This window comes from Pangasianodon hypophthalmus, chromosome 1 (genome assembly GCF_027358585.1).
Source record: "Pangasianodon hypophthalmus isolate fPanHyp1 chromosome 1, fPanHyp1.pri, whole genome shotgun sequence".
Taxonomy (NCBI): Eukaryota; Metazoa; Chordata; class Actinopteri; order Siluriformes; family Pangasiidae; genus Pangasianodon; species Pangasianodon hypophthalmus.
The window spans coordinates 29,751,412-29,773,672 of record NC_069710.1 but is presented as its reverse complement, the minus strand read 5'-3'; the positions used below and the strand labels follow the sequence as shown (position 1 = coordinate 29,773,672).

The 22,261-nt window shown below is 37.2% G+C and overlaps 1 protein-coding gene across 2 annotated transcripts; it reads left to right on the top strand.

Moving 5' to 3' along the window:
- The first annotated feature begins 3,850 nt into the window (after positions 1-3,850).
- Positions 3,851-22,163, top strand: agtr1b (angiotensin II receptor, type 1b). Of its 2 annotated transcripts, none has more exons than XM_026944783.3 (2): positions 3,851-4,040; positions 16,239-22,163. In XM_026944783.3, exon 2 carries the CDS (start codon positions 16,364-16,366, stop codon positions 17,459-17,461), a length of 1,098 nt encoding a protein of 365 aa, XP_026800584.1. In that variant the 5' UTR covers positions 3,851-4,040; positions 16,239-16,363; the 3' UTR covers positions 17,462-22,163. The 2 variants fall into 2 exon arrangements, with proteins under 2 accessions (XP_026800584.1, XP_026800585.1); XM_026944784.3 differs by lacking the exon at positions 3,851-4,040 and adding an exon at positions 8,817-9,237.
- Positions 22,164-22,261: the final 98 nt, after the last annotated feature.

Below are 22,261 nucleotides of genomic sequence, written 5' to 3'. Positions count from 1 at the left end.
GGTAAGGGATCTAGTATACAGGTTGATGATTTTGATGATGAAATTAGTTCGGTCTCTCGAAGGGGAGTAAAACACTCTAATCATTAATCTGATATCATTATCTTATTATCTACAGGGTTAGTTATAAAACTGTCTGGTTTTAAATTAATAGTCTGAATTTCGTGCCTGATATTTTCAATTTTACTGTTGAAAAAATTCATGAAGTCGTCACTGCAATACAATGATTGTGTGCATGTTTCTATTGTGGTCTTATTCCTAGTCAATTTTGCTACAGTATTAAATAAGAATCTAGGATTATTTTTGTTATCTTCAATTAGGGTGGAGAGACACTGATCTAGCAGTGCTAAGAGCTTTTCTATACTGCCAATTTAGTTTTACGCCATTTATCTTCTAATTTTCAAGTGGTCTGTTTTAAGGTGCATATGTGATTGTTATACCAGGGCGTCAGCTTTTTCTCTCTAATTATTTTTTTATGTGGAGCTACCTTATCTAGCGTGTAGCGGAACGTTGATTCTAAGCATTCAGTTGCCTGGTCAAGTTCTTCGGGATCAGATAGTGATCCAATCATGGCTGGTAATTCTGGGAGATTACTGATAAAACTCTGTGCAGTTGTTGACGTGAAAGTACGTTTGACACTTTAGGATGGCAATTATGATTGTGTATGTAGTGTCAGAGGGTCACAGTTGGTAGCGTTGCCACCTCACAGCTCCAGGGTCCCAGGTTTGTGTAGAGCTTCTGTGCATATTCTCCTTGTGTCCACATTGGCTTTCTCTGGGTCCTCTGGTTTCCTCCCACCTCTCTATAACATGAATGTAAATTATCTCTGTGTGTGTGTGTGTGTGTGTGTGCATGGTGCCCTGAGATGGACTTGCATCTCATCCAGGCTCATCCAGGCACCTCACACCCAGTGTTACAGGGATAGGCTCCAGATATACCATAACCCTGATTACTGAAGATGAATGAATGATTGAATATGCGTCAGGTGGCAAAGACAGTTGCAAGTGTAGGTTGGCTTTATTGCAACAGGTAGACAATCAAAAGGCAGAGTAAAAAAACAACCTTGGGTTAGGTAATCAACAAACAGACTTTCAAATACAAAACCATAATCAAAAACAAGAGAAAAAAAAAACAGAACGAGAGCAAAACCAGATACACAAAATACAAAGGCTTGGTGCCGTCGTGAGTAAACGCAGAGCGAGACTTCGCATTGTGCATGTGTGTGCTTGAGTGAGTCCAGGTGTGTGTGTGATCAGTACTCAGGTGAACATGAACATGATACAGCGGCTGATGTGGTTGATGGGAAACGGAGTCCAGCTCGCCATGTTGTGATGCTGTGGTAGATTCTAGGAATCAGGGTCCATGGCCGAATTCAGTGCTGAAATGACAATATGGCTGTGCTTGTAATCTGTCCTTCAGCCTTTGGAATGTGCTATCTAAATTCTAAAATAAACATAGTGTCATAATGCTGCTGGACAGTAAAGCTAATTAAACATCTGGTTGAACCTCACGAAGTGTTGTACTGGAATGGGATATCAAATGTTTACTTTTGTGCTAAAAATGTGTGTGTGTCTGTGTTTCCCATCTACTGATTTGAAAGTGGAAATGCCACTGAACTTCCTATCATCGTCTTGTCGAAGTGTTGCACTGGACATTGTAGTGCTCAGGTTTTGTCATATGACTGACAGCAACAGCAAGAGGAATTAGTGTCAATTTGTCAAAACATGTCATGTGTGTGAGAGAGAGCTCCACTGGTACATATTTATTTGTAAATCTTCTTTATAAATATTATTTGTAATTATTTGTCATAAATTGCTTCATTTCTTGTTGCATGGGAAATGCAGTATAAAACCGATACAGTACAGTCTGTTCAATGTGCTTCTATTTTTTCTGACCTAGCAAATACACCGCTACAAATGTGGAATAACTTAAACCAGGGTTTTCTAATTACCATGGCTTATTTAAATATTTCTCTCAGGAAGGCAGCAGAGATGGATGCAAGTGCAGGTGAACTTTATTTTATAACAGGCAGACATAGCTAAGTTGCAAAACAAAGATGTAGCCAAAACAGACGTGGGTCAGGCGCTCTACAAAAAACATAAACTAAGGAAAAAATTGAAATGGCAAATGTCAGAACTATAACTCAAGCATGGGCATAAACAAGGCTTAGCATCATCACAAGAATGTTCTCAGAGAAAGTCTTCGCAAAGACTGCTAGAAAGCCTGGGTTATTTATGCTGTAAGAGTGATTGGGTTCAGGTTGGTGCATATAGATGTTCAGTGACCTTGAACATGGCAATGACTGTGGCTAAGGGGAAGTGGACTCCAGTGGTGTGTGCTATTAGAAATCTAGTAACCTTGAACATGGCCATGACTGTGGCTGATGGGAAATTGAGTCCATGTTGGCCGTATTGTGAGGCTGCAGTGAATTATGGGAGTTAGAGCTCATGGTTGAAACCAGCAATTTTCTCGATAAACCAAGTTTTGTCATTTGTACTAGTAACTCTCTTTCTTATGGTAAAATGTCCACTTCTACTTTTTGCAGTGTTTTGCTTGCTACATATATATTACTTTATTTGTTTATTCATTTATTCATTCATCTTCAGTAACAGCTTTATCCTGGTCAGGCTTATTAGGGCCAATTCATCGTAGCCAATTAGCCTGCCAGCGTGCTTTGGGGAGGTGGGAGGAAACCTGAGAACCCAGAGGAAACCCATACATAGTTTTGCAGTGTTTGTCCTTGCCCTTTATTTGTTTGTTTATTTGTTTAATTATTTATTTACTTACTTACTTACTTATCACACAGAAGGCCCCAACAAGAAATCTAAATTATACGAATATGCTCATTGGAAATACCTCTAACCATTACACATGCACACACCATTCCTGCATTTACATACAGGAATGTGATTGGCTGTTATATTTTATGATGCAATAACACTCACATATCCAGTATTACCACTACTTCACTTTTCAGGGAGATTTTTTTTTTTTTTTTTTGCTGCTCTCTTTTTGCTACTGGTTGTTTTTTTTTTTGTTTTTTTTTTGTTTTTGTTTTTGTTTTTTTTTAAATAATGCAGTAATACAAACCTTTAAAAAAATCATAGGGATTTGAACCAAAAATGATTTCATATGGATGGATTTGGAAATTATTTCATACTATTTATTTCAGGGGAAAAAATGTGTGTGTAAATGCTAGCCACGACCATAACCCTAAATTAAATTTTCAGATAAACTGAATCTTAGGAATTGTTCATTTTTTGAACTAGATCATGTTAGGTGAAACCAGTGACATTTTCCCAGTCTTCTCATTAAAATTAATCTCTTCAAAAGGATTTAATCATAAAAAATATATATTTAGCAGAGTTTTTATAGTGTTTCTAAGTAAATAAAATGAATATTAGGAAGTTAGGAGGAACAATCAGGAATATTCATTTTCAAAGCCTTTCTCAAGTTGTGTAATGGATTTATTGCTGTATATTTAATCATTTCTCTCTCAAATCACAACCACTTGACTGAATTTCTTATTATGAGCTCCACCACAGTCTCTGATCTTGACAATGATAAATTCACTAATAAGACTTGTGAGATAGGCCAGCTCCTTTAGAAATGCAGCGAGTGGAGAGAGGACAGGAAACAAGTGACCAGAGAGAGAGAGAGAGAGAGAGGGGACATAGAACTGTGTGTGTGTGTGTGTGTGTGTGTGTGTTTGGGGGGGGGGGTTTGGGGGGGGGGGGGGGGGGGGGGGGGTGTGGTTTAGAGTCTGATACCTCGGGGGAACAGATTGGAGCGAGTGTGTGTGTGTGTGTGTGTGTGTGTGTGTGTTTGGGGGGGGTTTGGGGGGGGTGGTATGGTCAGTGGATTAAGTTCATGATTGCTTGTGTTTGTGTGTGAGTTGTTGAAGACGCAGTGTATGTGCGTGAGCCTGACAGGTGGTTTTGTTGCTCATCTGGTCTTCGTGTTCCAATTTAGGTTAAGGACACTTATTTATCTGAAGCTCCTTCACGTGGAGGCTCTCGAAGTCCAGCTCCTCGACGCATCAGGTATGATCTCTTCATCTTTTCGGCTCTTACACTTTGTACATTTCGGAAAGAATTTTCTGTAAATAGCTTTATATTATATGCACTAAATATCCTTCTAGTTTATTTTGCCATTAGCAGTGAGGAGTGTGTAACTATTGCTGCTTTCTCTGTATACAGGAAAAGGAAAAAGTGTAGGTACAGGCAAAGATGTAGAAGAAGATATACTATATATGAATTTTCTTATGGCTTTTAACATGTACAAGGTTTAATATTTATGATTTAAATGTATTTATGGTTAAATTTATATTTAAATGCAAAGAAGTGGCTTTCAATTTTGTTTGATTATTCCTAGGTTAATTCTTCAAGGCTCTGTGTGTGTGTGTGTGTGTGTGTGTATGTGTGTGTGTCTGGGAAATAGAACGTAGTAATGAAATGTGCGTCAGGGTAACAGGATTGAGCCAATAAAGTAGTTTAAATCTGTTGTTTGATATCTTTCAACTGAATTCTCCAGGCGTTAATATCCATGTGTGTGTGTGTGTGTGTGTGTATGTGGTGCATCTAGGAAACAGAAGGAAATAATGAAGTTTGTGTTGTGGTTGTCACAGGATTGAGAGTGAAATAGTTTAAACCTGTTGTTTGAGACCTCTGACGTCAATTCTCCTCTGTGTGTGTGTGTGTGTGTGTGTGTGTGTGTTTGACGCACACAATGAAGTGTGCTAAGTTGGAGTGACCTCATCACTTCACTCATCACTCATCACAAAAATTCACTATAGTTTATTGTGTTTTTATCACAATGCACCATAATTATTGGCACCTTTCATGCATTGAGCCTTAAACCTATAGGGACACTGTATTATATTATTTTAACAATATATATTTTCAGAACAAGAAGTTCTGGAGTCTCTGAAGGGCATGTTCTCTCTGTGTTCACCCTGTGTACGCTTCCTCCTGGTTCCTCCCGGTTTCCTCCCACCTCCCAGAAACTCCCATGTTCCTCCCATTCTCCCAGAGGATTGGCTATGCTAAACTGCCCCTAGATGTGAATGAGTGTGTGTGTGTGTGTGTGTTTGTGCGAACATGGTGTCCTGTGATGGAAATTCAGGATGTATGACTCAAGATCCATTACAACCCTGTTCAGGGTAAAGCACTTACTGCAGATAAATGAACGAATAAGTCGTTTTCTCCAAAAAAATTGTCCTGGAGAGAATAAGAGTACTGAGTCACTTCCTCTAATGACCAACAAGGACAACATCCACACCTGGCCTTTTCATGTGTCTCAAATGTGTTCACTGACTACTTATGATCACATTTCATGACTAGAGAGTGTTGTTTGTTTTGGCCTTGATTGTGTTTAATAGTATTTTAGCTGCATGCATTTTTATATCAATTCCCTGACACAGACCATCTCTCTGTTTGTCTGTTATCCTCATCATGATGGTGACTGTGTGGCATTTTTCTCAAGCTTTTATCCACTTCATGTGCTTTATTCATTTATCACACAAATAGAAAGGAGCTTGTAACTAAAAAAAAATAAATAAATAAAAGTAAAACACGAGTTGCAGAAACAATTTTAGTTACTGTATAGAGGTAGACGGGATTGGTGTCCATTTTTGGACACTCTCTCTCTCTCTCTCACACACACGCACACACACAGCTCTAATGAACTTGATGACAGTACACAAGGCTGTAATGTTATCTTTACAGAGAGTGTTTCATTTTTTTAAATTTGAATTTGAACTCTTTTTATTTGCTGTGTATGAATCACATTATTGTGGAGACACATTAAGCTGTAATGAAGATTTCTGTCTGTAGCTAGAACTAGTGAGCAACTTACCTTCACACTGTTAGAAAAAAAAAATCGGTTCTTCAAGGGTTGATTGGATAGTTAAGGGTTCTTAGTTTCTCAGAATTTTCTGAATAGGGAAATATTGTTATTTTTAATGGTTCCCAGAGGGACATTTTTCTAAGATTTTAGATTATAATATACAGACAGGAGTTTCAGGATATGTCTGGTAATTTGCAGTGTGCTTTCTGATCATTTAGTGCACTCTACAGCTTTATCGTAATGTATTATATAAATACATTTCTAAAACATTTATTTTATTTTAAAATTTAGTTGCAGGTAAAGTCGCAGGATTTCTTAACCACACATCATGCCCTAAATAGTTTCATCATTTTGCTAAAATTGTTCTATCAAACTCCATACAGTTTATTGATACAAATAAGTATGAGTAAACAGTTTTACTGACACAAATACATTCTTTAAGGTAACAAGAAGCTTGTATATGAGAGGAGATTTTGCATAACAGGTAGAGCATGTCTTAATGGCCTGTAGTGATTTAATTAATATAAAATTTACAAAACGGTCAATGCACATACAAAGAAACACATATGCTTGTGTGTATCAGACACAAAGGCAAAGATAGGCTTTTAAAAGCAGCTTGAAACTGTCTGAAACACATCACAAATGTCGTATAGCCATATGCCTCTGTGCTCACTTCCCTGATGTGGTTTGGTTGAACAGATCATAATGCATCTCCAAGAAACATGATCCGTACTCATATGTATCCATATGTGTGGTATCCATATCCATCCTCCTTCATACATTTTCAGGCGCCTTTATTTGCTTAGCTTTGTGCATTTAGATGCTCTCTTCATAGCACAGATTTTCAACAGGATTTAAAAAAAATAAATAAATTCTGTATGATATCTGTTATATCCTGGTATACTATATGGTCAAAAGTATGTGAACACCTGACCATCACACTCGTATGTGATTCTTCCCCAAACTGTTCCTACAAAGTTGGAAACACACAATTGTATAGAATGTCTTTGTGTGCTGTAGCATTACAATTTCCTTCACTGGAACTTAGAGGCTCAAACCTGTTCCAGCATGACGATACCCCTGTGCACAAAGCGAGCTCCATGAAGACATGGTGTGTGAAGGTTGGAGTGGAAGAACTCAAGTGTCCTGCACAGAGCCCTGACTTCAACCCCACTGAACACCTTTGGGCTGAACTGAAACACCGACTGCACCCCAGACCTCCTCACCAACATCAGCGCCTGATCTCACTAATGCTCTTGTAGCTGAATGATCACAAATCCCCACAGCCACGCTCCAAAATCTAGTGGAAAGCTTCCCAGAAGAGTGGAGCTTATTACAACAGCAAAGGAAAACCAACTCCATGTAAATGCCCATGGTTTTGGAATGGGCACATATGGATGTGATGGCCAGGTGTCCGCAAACTTTTGGCCATATAGTGTACTTTATAATTTCTAATGCCACCAATTTTCTCAGAAGCCCCCTGGACCACCAGCAGCCAAACTCCACCACCATATTGTACTATGGATTTGGGAGCATTTCCTTGCTTGCAGTCCTCTTATTTTCCAAACATTTGGATGGTGGATCAAATGTCATTCCCACAAAGACCTGGAACTGGTTCAAGGAATGAAAACAAAAGTAAACTTTATTTAGCTGGGAACAAAAATGCAGACACAGTCATTTAAAATCTTTATCACTTAAGAACATTATTTTCACATTCTGTGTAGCCCACTAGCTTGTTAAGTCTTTGCTTCAGACTTCCAAAATGACTTTTGAGAATTTTCAAATTAAGTATGCGTTAGTTAGAGCACCAAGTGCTCCAGTCATTCGAATGAACAAATGCTTAGCTAGCTAATCCAGACCAGAGACTGGTATTTAGTATTTAGCGATGGATCTTTATCAGTTAGCATGTCTATGCATTCATGTGATGCGGCACAACGCACCAGTCGAGTGCCGCTACCTCACTGAAGTGCATTATCTTCGATTAGCTGAACATCTTGGAGTGTGTTATTCCACTTATACCGCAGTGATTTGCCAAAAATTTCAATGTTTTGTTTATTAATGAATGGCTTCGCATGCATTTTAATGTTTTATAGTTAGATTTAATGTTGTGGAATGTCTGAGAGCCTTCCTGTTCTGAGAAGTTCCTGATTTCTGTAACGTTAAAGCTTCTCTCTCTCTCACGTATACACACACACAAAATGCTCAGCCTGTCATTTTACTGAGAAAACAGTAAATAACAGTAAATTTGACCGCGCTTACAACCGAGACTCCGCCCATAAATATTACCTAAACATCTCCTAAGAAAAAAATGTTTACTGTATATGAATTACCGCGTTTGTACCTGATGTCTTTTTAGTGTTGGAAGTTTGTTCACTGAAAAAAGACATATTTATTTATTTATTTATTTATTTATTAAACCTATTTCTATAATATAAGTCTTTAATAATTTTGTGTTAAAACAGTCTTGTTCTATTGGTAGATTTGATTTATTGGCTTTTTTTCCCTAATTTTAAGCATTTTTTTCTAGAAAGAGGCAAAAACTACCTCCCAATTTTAAGCTTCAAATGAGTGAAAAACCTCTAAAATTGGACAAATAATCTTAGATTTGATTATCTCATAATAAGAAATATTCAATACAATTGCTCATAATCAAGATATTTTCACTCACTAAGATATCATTTCTGGAAGTGCATAATAATGGATAATAAAACTAGAGTAATAGAGCTTTTTCTGTTATTGGAAAGATTCAAGATTCAGGAAAGCATAGTTGCTTCATCAGCAGAAAAGGATGAATCATTGTGTGTAATGTTTATACAAATATTTTTGCCCGGTTTATCAAAGCGTGCCAATAACTATGAAGCCCACTGTACTATGTTTAACAAACTATGAAACATGATAGTACCATAATTTTATAGGGTGCTTCATTTAGAACATATTTATCTATATTACTGTTTTGGCTTTACTGTGGTGCTTTATGGTAACTATTTTATTTTAGTGAGTTTACAGTGGTATTGTATGCTAACTACGTTTTTTATACTCTTATGGTACTTACACTAACTAAGTTAACATTCTTATGTTACCTGTTGTGTCACTAATAGCAAAACTGTAGTAACTATGGTATAACCAATGATTTGTGGTTTAGTAAGTGTAGCATCTCTGAATAGATGACAGTGTGTCTGTGGATTGTTTTGTAGGTCATACAGCTCTGTTGTTAGACCTTTTGTTCAGGACACTGTTTCATTTTTGGCTCTTCGAGAGGGAGTGAGTAAGTGGGGGAGTGATAGAGCACAGACGCTGCTAAAAGAGAGCATGGCTTGTTTGTTAGTACATCATGAGCACTCATGTTTCTACATTTCACAAGCTAGTTTGGGATTACGACAGACAGATGAGACTGTAAGTAAGATCCAGTGTGCATGTGAAATTTATTAAAAACTAGCATCTACTAAATGGATTAAGAATGAGGGACCTTACAGGAAAAAACTTACATATTAATTTTTATAATTGGAATCCTGGATTTGTTCTATAATGACATTTTGTGTTTCCTCTTTTTTTTTACTTTAAAAAAACAAATCCAGGATTCCAATTATAAAAATTAATATGCAAGTTTTTTCCTGTAAGGAAAAATTTATTTTTTTCATTTACATGTTGGTTTCTAGTTTCATTGTGGTTAGCAGTTTCCTGTATTTCCCACAATGCCGTTTGACTGCCTGGTGACAGTGTTGCAGTGGGATTTAACCCTCAGCTTCATCTTTTTGTGATGCAGCAGAGCTTTAGTCCTTTAGTCAAACCAGCTCTCTCACCTTCTCATCTGCTCAAACAGATCAGCTTCAACTTTCATGCTAATTCTACCATCATGGTGTAGATTGCTAACTAGCCAAGATGATTCTATGCCATAACTCAGTGCAACTGCATTGTATAGCTGCACTGCATTCTGGGACTTTAAGTCCAACATTTGCATCAACGTTTCCACTACTTCTACTTCTCAATAATATGATGTTGAAGATAGTAAGTGAGAAAAGATGCTCTAGCTCTTTTGTTTTTCAGAGCTAACAGAAAGACCTGAGTGTTATCCCTTATGTTTGAGATTGTTGTTGCTAGTGAATTTCTCCTTGTGACGTCAGAACAACACACAACCACTAATTTCTCACAGAAATATAATATCAAACCAACATATTTGCACCAGAAGTGCTCAGCACATCACAAATATTTTAATATAAACATTTAATGTGTCCCGGAGTGGAGTTTCCTTTAAGCTATATCACATAGATCATGTAACTTTACGTCTTCTTCCTTGCTGAGTGTTCGGCGTGGCATCTGCTCTTAAATGCATGTGCGTTTTGAGCAGAGCTCAGACAGAGTGTGTCTGCCTTCACAGTGCGACACAGAAGTGGATAATTGTTTTTATAGTGGCCACAGTTGTGCTGATGTGGTGCATTTCCAGTCCAGCCCTCTGCGCAACGGGAGACAGAGGATTAAATGACTCATTAACTTGATCACGGAGCACTTTCGAGTGCCTGGCGCCTCTCTCTGCCAGATGGTGTTAACAACCGCTGCTTTTAAGAGGAGCACAGATAGTTTGGTCACTGTTTAAAGCTGGACCAAATACACCTTCTCGGCTGAGAATTCGCCATTGTCCTCCAGGGTGTCGTGCAGCGTGAAAAGCAGACGCTAGAGTTTTACAGATCTCATGAGGAAACATGAGAAAACACTTTTGAAAACACTGAAGTTTTGAGATGGTTTGTAGACTGACTGACTGCTAGGGTTTGGGACAATCCTGTGAAAGCTAAGTTGGTCCAAACCTCATGTTCTCATGTGCCTTCTCAAACAGTTCTTAACACATCTGGATTGGATTCACTTTAGATATATGTGTTTTGTTTTGTTTTTTCAAATTAATCTCTTCATTAAGAATGTCAAAAACATTCGGTACATCATGACATAACTGGATAATTGTTTATCCAGGTGCAGAAATGAAAAAGAACACACACACAGTGCAATGAATAATGATATTCAGTATGAATATCAATAGGCACAGGGGCCAAATTGTAATCCAAAAACAAGAATTGAAAGAACAGTTGAAAATCAAACACAGTAGAATGCACAACAGTATAGAACACGCAAAGGTCCAAAAGTCTGAGAGCATGAGTGAAGATGCTTCTACTTTGCATTCTTTCTAAATTAATGCAACAATTTTCATTACAAATTACATTATTGACAACAACTTGAATGAAAAGTACAATCTATGAAATATTTACATGAATTTCAGGGTTTCTTAGTATTCAGTATGTCCCCTTTTTGCTTTAATGACAGTGTGCACTCAAGCTGGCATGGACTCAACAAGTTTGTGCAAAACCTCGTCGGAATACACACTTCAGTAGAAGAGATTAGACATGAGGAAAACCTGACCTTTTGTACAAAGGAGCTAACGTGGTTAATACCACATATTTGCTTACATTTAAATAGGGACCTACAAATAGTGCATATATTAAATATTAAATATTCAAGATATTGAACCTTTACTTTCTTTGTTTTAAATATTTTGAAATTCTAAAACTTTCTGTTTATTTACAATTTTAAATAAAAAAAAAATCCCAGATTTTCAATGTGGTCTCAGATGTTTGAACTCCACTTTAAAACAGAAAGTTGTTTTTAAAGCTATTGGGTGTCAAATATACACCATGCGGCCCAGGACTAAATTAAAATCATCTTGTGCACAAAGAGTTAGTCTGTGTTACTCCAAAATAGAGCAATAATCTCACGGCCATAAACTCAGATACTGATCAAATGTACTAATGATGTAATTCTTCAGTAGCAAGCAAAAAAAAAATGCTGTAATCTTTTCTCTTTCCAAAAGAACTTATTTAGGAGTTTCACAGCAATGGGCATGAAGAGAAAAAATACCCATCACACAAACACACACACACACACACACACACATATATATATATATAATTTTCAGTTCAGTTCTAGATAGTAATTCTACAAAATGTGGAAAAATTCAATTTAATCATTCAATCCGTGAACGTAGGTTTTAGAGGAATTCCGATAACCGAACACATATTAAGAACTGATGTGACATTGGTTTAGAAAATGTTTTTGAAAGCTATTATTAAATTCATTTTATTGGCCTGGTTCACCTGACATGTATCTATGTGTAATGAGTCCCGTTAACTAAACCTTGTATATGCATACGCTATCATGTAACCATAAAGGAATGTGCAAATTTCCCCATTGGGGGACGAATAAAGGATTATCTTATCTTATCTTCTTATCTTAAAGCAATTCAGCTCAACTAGTAAGACACTGGTCAGATATTTTTCAGGAAGTCAGATCTAGACTGATCTAAAACACAGAGTTTCCTGTGGCAGGGCACCTCCCCTATAGCGCTCATCCTGTATTTCACTTCTGTGACTTCCAAACTGTCACTGCATCCACTGCAGGCCTCCTGACCCGCCCTGACCCCATGTGCCTAAATCACAAACCACTGACAGTCTTTCCCATCTGAGAAAATGCTGAGAAAATAAATAAACACATGCAATTACTCCACAAGAAATTCTCACGCTCTGTTCTGTTTGTTGCTTATAACCTCAACTGTCACGTACGTATATGTTTTACATTGAGACTGAACAGACGGATGACAAATTAAAGGAAAAACCTGTGGCTCTGTCAAGCTGTAGGGGGGCATTTATTTATTTTGCTGGCCTAGTTTTAGTCCCTTAGAGGGAAACATGACTGCAAATCAATACTGCAGTTCTTCTGACTGATCACTTTATCCTATGATGAAACATTTCTCTCCTGATGGGCGTGGTGTCTACCAGGACGACTCCGCCCCCTCCCAGGCTTAGTGAATGGTTTAATGAGGATGAAAATGATCTAAATTGTATACTATGGCCTTCATACACCTACGAGAGAATTTTGGAGTGACGTGTTAGACAGCACTCTCCACCACCATCATCACAACACCAACTGAGGGAAAATCTTTTGGAAGAACGGTGCTCATCACTTTTAGTTTAATTTGTCACCTGTCCATATATATATATATATATATATATATATATATATATATATATATATATATATATATATGTATGTATGTATATATATATATAGTTATATATAGTTATATTATACCCTTATTGTCTTTTTTAAAAGAATTCAAAGTAAATCTTCAAGACATAAATGTGTCTTTTTTATTTGCACTATATAGATATATACTTTATTTTATTCTGTCTTTTTTTCTCTTCATACTTTAATCTGTTTCTTAAGTCAGGTTCTTATTTTTATATTTTATTTTACCTCCTTGCATTTTTTAATTAATTTTTTTTATTTTAAATTGTTATTGCTTCATAAAACACAAGCACTTTTACAACTTATTTTTAAAAAGGAAAGGTGCAACATTATTATTATTATTATTATTATTATTATTATTATTATTATTATTATTATATGGTGGGGTACAGTGGCTTAGTGGTTAGCACTGTTGTGTCACTCCTGGGTTGGGGGATCAATTCCTGCCTCCGCCCTGTGTCCGCGTAGTATGCATGTTCTCCCTGTGCTTCGGGGTTTCCTCCAGGTGCTCTGTTTTCCTCCCCCAGTCAAAAGACATGTTATAGTCTGATTGGAATTTACAAATTGTCTGTAGTGTGTGAATAGGTGTGTGTGCGATTGTGCTCTGTGATAGACTGACACCCCGTCCAGGGTGTCCACCACCTTGTGCCCCGAGTCCCCTGGGATAGGCTCCAGACTCCCCGCAACCCTGTGTCGGATAAGCGGTATGGAAGATGGATGGATTATTATTATATTTGTTTTATTTATATAGCGCCTTTCTAACACTTAAAGTCGCTTTACAAAATCTATCACAGAAATTGCAAAGTTTAAGTGCAAACAAAACAAAACAAACATGGAAGAATCAGATTTAACATGTGATAGAATACATACACATAAAGGTACAAAATAAAGGACAAATTAGAAAATAATCATAAACAAAATGACAAAGGATGGGGGATGGACCTTGGTAAACAGACAGACAGACAGACAGACAGATAGATAGATAGATAGATAGATAGATAGATAGATAGATAGATAGATAGATTGTTTAGTTATTCATCACCAGGAGAAATTCAACTGCTCACTGGAAATTTCAAAAATCAAAGGAATTCCTTTTTGGTTTATTGAAGTATATTTTGGCATATGACACAGAAACATGTTTTAATAATATATCCGACAGACCCCAGGGCATGTCTGTGCCATATGCTGTGTACACTTGCTGTATGGAACTGAATGTTTTCCACATTACTAAGTAAGAGCAGGTCTGCTTCATCTGCAGGGACGCTTTAGTGAGTGTGGGACTTGTGCAGGAAACTCAGGGTGTTATTTCATCGCTCTGTTGTGCTTGGCACCCCAACATTCCCCTCCTGCAACAAACACCACATCTGTAACTAATAAAGCTGTTTCTGTTACACCGGGAGGCCTTAGCTGTGAAACTGGAGAAAAGCTACAGGCGTATGTGACACACATATGAAACTGCTCTCGGGTTTAAAATCAAAATATTATACTGGTTAAAATGAGACGTATTATTGTTGCAATTAAAATGGATCACGTCCTGAAATGTGATCAGTAACAGCAGCTTGATATGTAGCTAGAATGGATATGGACTGACACTGGTATGCAGGGTGGAAAGGAAAAATGTAGAGTATGTTAATATCAATATTAATAATAATATTGTGTTTTTAATATTAAGGCTTTTGTTACAGTGGTCAGTGATGGTCAGGTTCTCCATAAAGATGCTCAAGTCTGCTCTCTTGTGGTTTTTATCAGCAACACAGAGTACACAGGATCTGAATCTGAGTCAGATTAGGTTAGATTAGATTAGCAAACGCATACCATCATATTAAATCAGTCAAACAAGTAGACAGATTAGTACAGAAACATGAAAATACATCAGAGGGAGGAAAAAAATAAATAGAAAAAGAAATATTTAGTAGTAGTAGTAGTAGTGATTGTATTGTTATTATTATTAGTAGTATTTACCACTGAAGAAGATTATAAACTGAAGAAAATTTCACAAAAATAGAACCTAGTCACAATAATTTATTAAAAACGAAAGCTTCAATAATATTGATAAAATATTACAAGAATTTGTGTAGAAAATGATACACTTTTGTGACACCTATTTTCAATAAACAATGCAATATAAAAATAATTTCCAATTTTTTATTTGACAGACAAATTGTGCTAGTCAGCTGTTGAGGCAGCACAAGCCGCCAGAACAACTTTAATGTGCCTTGTGTCGACTCTACAAGTCTCAGGAACTGTACTGGAGCGATTAAAAAAAAAAAAAATCCAAATAATTTTCCCTCAGATGATGTTGTGATGATGCTGTTAGACAGCCATCTAACACTTCATTCCCAAAACTCTCATAGATGTTCAACTGAGTTGAGCTCTGGTGAGTGTGACGGCCATATCATATGATTTACATCCAAAGTGTCTGGTGTTCAAAAGGAAAAACTCAAATTTAAGGCCTTATATATGAACCAAAAACTCAATTCTTGAGCTTGATTTTAAAGGGCACTCGCCTAATGTTTGCTGATCTGAGTGATCTACTTAAAGCCTAAATTACAATCATTGAGAAAAGGGCAGCTCCACAATGAGCACCATGTTTCGTCCCATTAAACCTCAAGTGACAGATGTTGCTGCACATTTTTCCACATTTTACACTATGTCCTTTAATGAGCCATCTTTAAAGCAGAGCTGCAGGCTGACTCTCCACAGCAAACATGTTGGATTTTCTCACAAGTTTCCACAGTCCGGACCCCTGGTGACCTGTTTATTTAGGTGTGTGCTGATTAGAAGCTCACACGCTGAGTCTCAGCCTCCACAGAGTCTGACACGTGACAAACATGTCTCTGTGCATGTCTCTCGTCTCTCTCGTTCTCTCTTCTGCCTGTCACCTGAACCTCAAAACGTTTCATGGTGCAGTTATCCATGCTGTATTTCATTAGAGCGGCTCATAACACTATAAATAAACTGTCGTCTTTTTCCGGCGTCTGAATCCACATGGACAGCCCCTTCCATAAACACTGTACATGTTTACTGTTGCCTCTTACTACCTGGAGGGGGGAGACTGTGAAAGGCCAACCACAGGTCCTTGACAGCCCATATATCATGGTTTCAAAGCCTATTCTCACCATAAACATCATAAAGCATAAGCTTTTCATGGCGTCTTGTTTTGCAAAAATGATATAAACGCTAGATGTAGTGGTTTTAATGAGAAGATATAGCCTGAAAGGGTTTCTTACTGGGCATTTGGGGCCAGCTTTTACAGCCCATGACTGTGGTAATGATAGCTCTCCTTTCTCCTGGACGATAATTGACATTTTTGTTGTTGTCTTTTATAGGAGACGGTGAGGCCTCGGAACTGTGGTAGAAAAGTGATCAGCCAGACGCACCCCATGGACGCAGCACCCAGTTTGCAAACGTAGGCTCTTACAACCTTTGAAACCATAAAACCATAAACACAGAAATGGAAAACCTAACGGCGGACTCAAACGAGGCTTTGCCACTAAAATGCAACATGACCGGCAGCCACAAATTCATCTTCACCTTTGTACCAGTCGTCTACGCTTTCAACTTCGTAATTGGGATGGTGGGTAACAGCATGGTGGTGACTGTGATCTACCGCTACATGAAGCTGAAGACTGTAGCCAACGTGTTTGTACTCAATTTGGCTGTATCAGATCTCACCTTCCTTGTCACTCTGCCCATGTGGGCCACGTTCACTGCCTTGGGCTACCACTGGCCATTTGGAAGTTTCCTATGCAAGGCCAGCGCAGGCCTGGTTATCTTCAACCTCTACACCAGTATATTCTTCCTGACGGCGCTCAGTGTGGATCGATACTTGGCCATCGTTCACCCAATGGGCTCCCGGCAGCGGCGTACGCTGCTCTATGCCCGAATTACCTGCGTGCTAGTGTGGGTATTTGCCTTTGTTCTGAGCATGCCTACTGCTCTAAGCAGGGACATCTACAGGGTCAAGGATCATCCCTCCACACTCTGTGGAATCTTGCAAAGTAACAAGCAGATGCATCTTCTGGTGTCTCTCAGCATCCTTAAGAGTGTTCTAGGGTTTCTTGTGCCCTTCCTCATCATCATCACCTGTGATTGCCTGATGGGTTGCGCCCTGCTGAAAGCCAAAGGTTTGCTGAGGAAGAGTGCACGTTCTCGGGAAGACGAGACTCTGCGTATGTTAGCTGCCGCTGTCCTGGCCTTCTTCGTATGCTGGGCTCCTCACCAGCTCTTCCACTTCATGGAGCTTCTGGCAATGCTGGGGGTGGTGAAAGACTGCCATGTTCTGGATGTCATCGACACGGCCATGCCCTTCAGCATATGCCTGGCTTACTTTAACAGTTGCGTCAACCCCATTCTCTATGGCTTCGTGGGCCACAACTTTCGCAAGAACCTCCTGAGGCTGCTGCACTGTGAGTCAAGTCCTGTTATGAGAAACTCCAGTATCAGCACCAAGATGACTGCTCTGTCCACCAGAGCTTCTCAAGTGCTACGTCTGTCTAGTAAGAAAGATTCTGAGTATAATTCTAACACAGTGGAAGAGCCAAAGACCTAGCACAATCAGACCACTGGGAAGATCATCTTTCTTGTTTCATCTCAATTGCATTTGGAAGGTCTTTGAGTTCAAAGTTCATCAAACTATTAAGACATATTTTAGCATAAAAGTTACAAGAAAACTGTAACTGATTCATTTCAATTGAAGTGTAGGTTTTTCCATCCCGCTTCAATACAGAAATGAGAAACAATCAGGAACATGCCTTGGGGAACGAATGGAAGTCTTTATTGAACGTTAATAGTATTACACTGTGGGCCAAATGTACTGAGTTGTTTGTGCCTGGTTTTAGGTGTCCATGTTCTGCAGCAAAACTTTGCTAGTTATATATGAAACTGGAGTATGAGTCTCTTCATGCACTTTTAAGCACCATGCACACTGGCAAAGTGCTTTCAAAGTGCTTTTCTCTCATATACATTCATGCAAAAAAAATTGTGAGAAATGGAAAATGGTTCGATGTACTATGCTTTGGGCAGTTATCAGAGGCCAGTTTTGTGTGTGATTTTTCCAAAACCAGGTGTAAATTAGGGCAATGCTAATGGGCAATACTCAGTGTTGCCAGGTGCATGGTTTTCCTGCAAGACTGAACTGCCAGTATATGTAACAAATTATTAAATAATACGACATTTAGGATCACATGGGATCCTGGTGGAAAAAAAAAAAAAATTAGGGAAAGTAGACTTTTCCATAAAGCTTGCCTATTGCGACTCTTTTATCATATCTGGCAACCCTGGTCACAGCACATAAGTCGCACACATCAGGTTTCCTAAGAAATTCAAGACATTAAACAGGGCTTTGATGACATATCCACCTTTCTAAATGTTATGACATTCTAAATGTTATTTTATGACATCTTCACCTTTCTATATGTAGGTGCGGTTGCCTGCAAGAAAAAAGGATTACAGTTTAATTACACACTTATATGAAGTTTATTCTGCTTGCAGCATGATGAGCTACAGCTTTAATTAATTGAACATTAATTTCAACATCCCTTTTTTTTGACTTGAGCTCATCTAGCTCACTCCAGTCATACTCATAACCTCTTACACATTCCTTGAACTGTGTTCATAACAACACTGTTTTCATAACAACGGAGATAGTTAAGACCAGATAAAGATAAACGATAAAAGACGTAAGAACCTAAAATCACCTAAATGAACCTTCCTGCACTCTCTAACACGTACATTAAAAGAACTGTCATGCATTCCAGTAGATTCTCTTCTATTTTTAATGCAAGGTTAGGCATATACTGCCAAATGCCACTCTATCAGTGTTATTACTAATCAAATTTGGCAAGCCTGTTGGGAAAATTAATGTTTGCAACATCCAAAGACTATTTCACGTTCTAGATATGTAAGCAAGCAGTCGCCTAGGGCAACTTCTCAAACGATTTACAGTCAGGGACCGCTTTTACAAACAAACTATTCAAAATATTTAGACACATTATTTAAAAGGGTACAATAATATTTAAGAGCCAGAGAGTTTAAATTTCCACCCATATGTCCCAATTTGATCAAAATTATCACTAAATTCTATTGGACATGATTCATAGGCATAATAAGGTTCACAATTGTGGGTTGTGGTTGAAAAAAAAAATGAGAAAATCGCAGACCCTCTGGCTATACTTCACAAACCCCATTTTGAGAACCATGGGCCTAGAGTGTTTCCTGAGTTCTCATAAAAAGATCGCAAATTTATTTAGGTTATATTAGCTTTCTTGCTTGGACCTATTCAAAAATCTATTTTAGCATTTTAAACACCAAATGGACAGCCTGTATTTTCTTTTGTTTCTTTAAAGCTTTTTGGAGCTCTAGTTCCAAAATCTTTGGGGTCATTTTTGTTAACTTGTTGACTCCACCTCCATCCATTACTCCTTCCAAGAACATACAGAAGCCAGCAGAGTTCATCCACCTTATTTCAATAGCTAGCTAACCTTCCATCATTCAACTATGACAAATTTAGCTACAAACAAACAAAATAACCTACTGACTTGTTGAGCATCATATTTTCAATGAACAGGCCTATTCGGCATGTCAATGAATACCATGAACCTCGACCTCATAAGTGACAGCAAAATTGGGCCAGAAATTGTTAGCTATGAGGGCGAGTCCAATGAAAACCTTAAAAGTAAGGGAAACAGTACATAAATTTGAAATTGTTAAGCAAAAATACTCATCTATTGTTTTCAGTAGCCCCTTCTACTGCTACATTAAACCTGATACACTTTTGTGACACATATTTACAACAAACATAATAAAATTCTTAAAAAATGAGGTTTTAATTTGACTCACCCATGTATAAACAAGCGGAATAGTGACATGACAAATAATTTTTTTGACCTGCTGTTATATATCCAAATAGTTGACGAGTTTGTAATATGAGCTTAATTACTGTCTGTCCAGAAGAAGAAATTTGTCTATTTCAATGTCCATCTTCATTCCCTTCACAGTCAGTCAGTTTCTCCACAATGATGTCATAGCACATAAAAATATCTTGAATATAGTCAAATGAATCTAGTATTTCCTATTATAAGATTATAATATGTCAAATATAAGATTATTAAGCCAATTTACTAGACCTTTTGTACTAATTTCAAGGTTGGAATTGTCTTGTTCTAAGGCAGATCGTGTTTCTACTTGTAAGCATTTACTGTATTTCTAGAAAGATCATATGAATAATTTTATATTTGATTCAGAATATTTTACTAGCTATCTTTTTTTTCAGTTGCATCTTGGAATAGCAACTCCCTTGTTTTAGTTCTTTTTTTTCTAGAGATCATGTTTTGTCCCCCAAAGCGGTATCATCTGGCGGTGCTGCACTGGATTCTGCTATGTTAGCATTTTTAATCAGTGAAGATGAGGACGTCTATAACTGACAGGAGGGATGTAAAAACAACCAAAGGGTCTGGCAGTAAAGTGTGTTTTTTCAGGCTTTTTTTTCTCAGGCGTACAATACACTTGCTTTAATCATTTAGATTGAATAATTATAAAATTCCACTCAGTGTTTATTTTTATTATTATACCTTGCAAGATAATGAAAAGCTTTTCTCACTGTTTTCTATGGTGCAAGCAAACACAACAGTACAGCTTAAGAAACAGGACAGTGCAGATGTAACCTAAAGGTAGTGTGCGGTAATACACACTTTAAAAAGATGTTATAACAAGCTATAAGCTTTCCAAAGGAGGTAGAGGTAGTGCAATAGTTTGCAGTAATATCTGTTTTAACTTGAGAATAATGATGTGATGATCAATTTTAATAGGTTATACTCAATTCAGCTAAAGAAAACATGGAAGATATATTTTAATTGCAATACCAAATTTCCTCTGGTCAATATTTTCATTGTTCTTAACATGCAACTATCTGAAGAAATTAATTAAACATACAGTTATGCATAGATCTACAGCCTAGCTTTAGGGATCTTCAGGAGATCTCATGCCAGGACAAGATTAAAAATAATTCCAGTCTGAATACCCAGTCTTTATTAATCATGATGCTTGACTTGTATATAGATGCATAATAGTAAAAGATTTTGAAAAAGATTTTTTCACACACACACACACACACACACACACAGATTCTAGGATCTGAAATATTCATAGTATTACAAATCCAAAAAGGTCATTTCAGGTCAAGAATCTCATCATGTAGAAGAAACTGAACATGTAGACATATCGCAGTGAAACATCCTCGGATTTTGATCGATTCACTTAATATATTCACCTACTGTAGAGCGTGTATTTAAGACTGCTGACCTGTTATCTTTCTCATACTAGTAAAATTGTGATGTGAGTTAGAGACTGTTGTGACTGTAGATAGTTTTTGGTGGTACATCTGATTGTTTTAGTAGTGCTTACATATTTATCATACGTGTAAATAGTTTAATATTTGTATTTGTATTTGAAATATGCCATATTAGTAGCTTGTAGATTTTTATATCTCTGTTTCAGTCATTAAATGGATTATTGTGATGATGAATATGCTTAATGACATTAGTTGTCATTAGTTGTCACTGTGTGGCAGGCTGAGAAAACTGTACACTTGGTGAAATTTTGACATTTTTTACTATAGTTCTGAATACTACAGACTTTCCTGAACTTAAATGTGTTTGTCTTTTGCATGTACTGTATCTCACCCACAGGTGAAGTTCTATCAAGTGAAAAAGGAGACAATTGCATTTAAAGATTTCGTTCCATGTTTTTGATTACAAACTGATTTATGCACTTATCCAACAAAGCACTGTGTGAGGACATTGAGCTTAGCTAGCAAGACTGACTGTTTGTCCCACCATTGGCTCTTTACCCAACATGATCTTAGCAAGAAGATGCCAAGGCAAGGTTTAAAATTTTTTAAAAATAAAAATATTTCTTTGCCATTTCTGGAAATATGTCAGTGATTTCTACAATCTGAAAAGTCAAAGTATGCTACAGTCAAAAACAGGCAGTTTTTTGGGTTTTTTTTTTTTGGAAAAATCAGTCATGTTTTCCCAGACTCACACATTTAAACATGTATATATATAGAAAGTGTCATTTTCCTGATAATTATGAAACTCCTAGTGTTGTCTCTGAAAGTTTCTTCCTTAAAAAATATACATGTGAAGGGATGATTTGTTGAGAAGTGATAAATACCTCGGGATGAAATATATAATGTGCTAAAATGTACACGTTTTTATATTAAGGCAAATAAATAACTTTGATGTTTTGTGAAAGTTCTCCTGTTGCTCTGATTCTTCTGGACTTAATTTTAATAATAAACAAGCTTAAAATCTTCAAATCCTTTTCAAACCAAAAGCCGAAAATGTACATC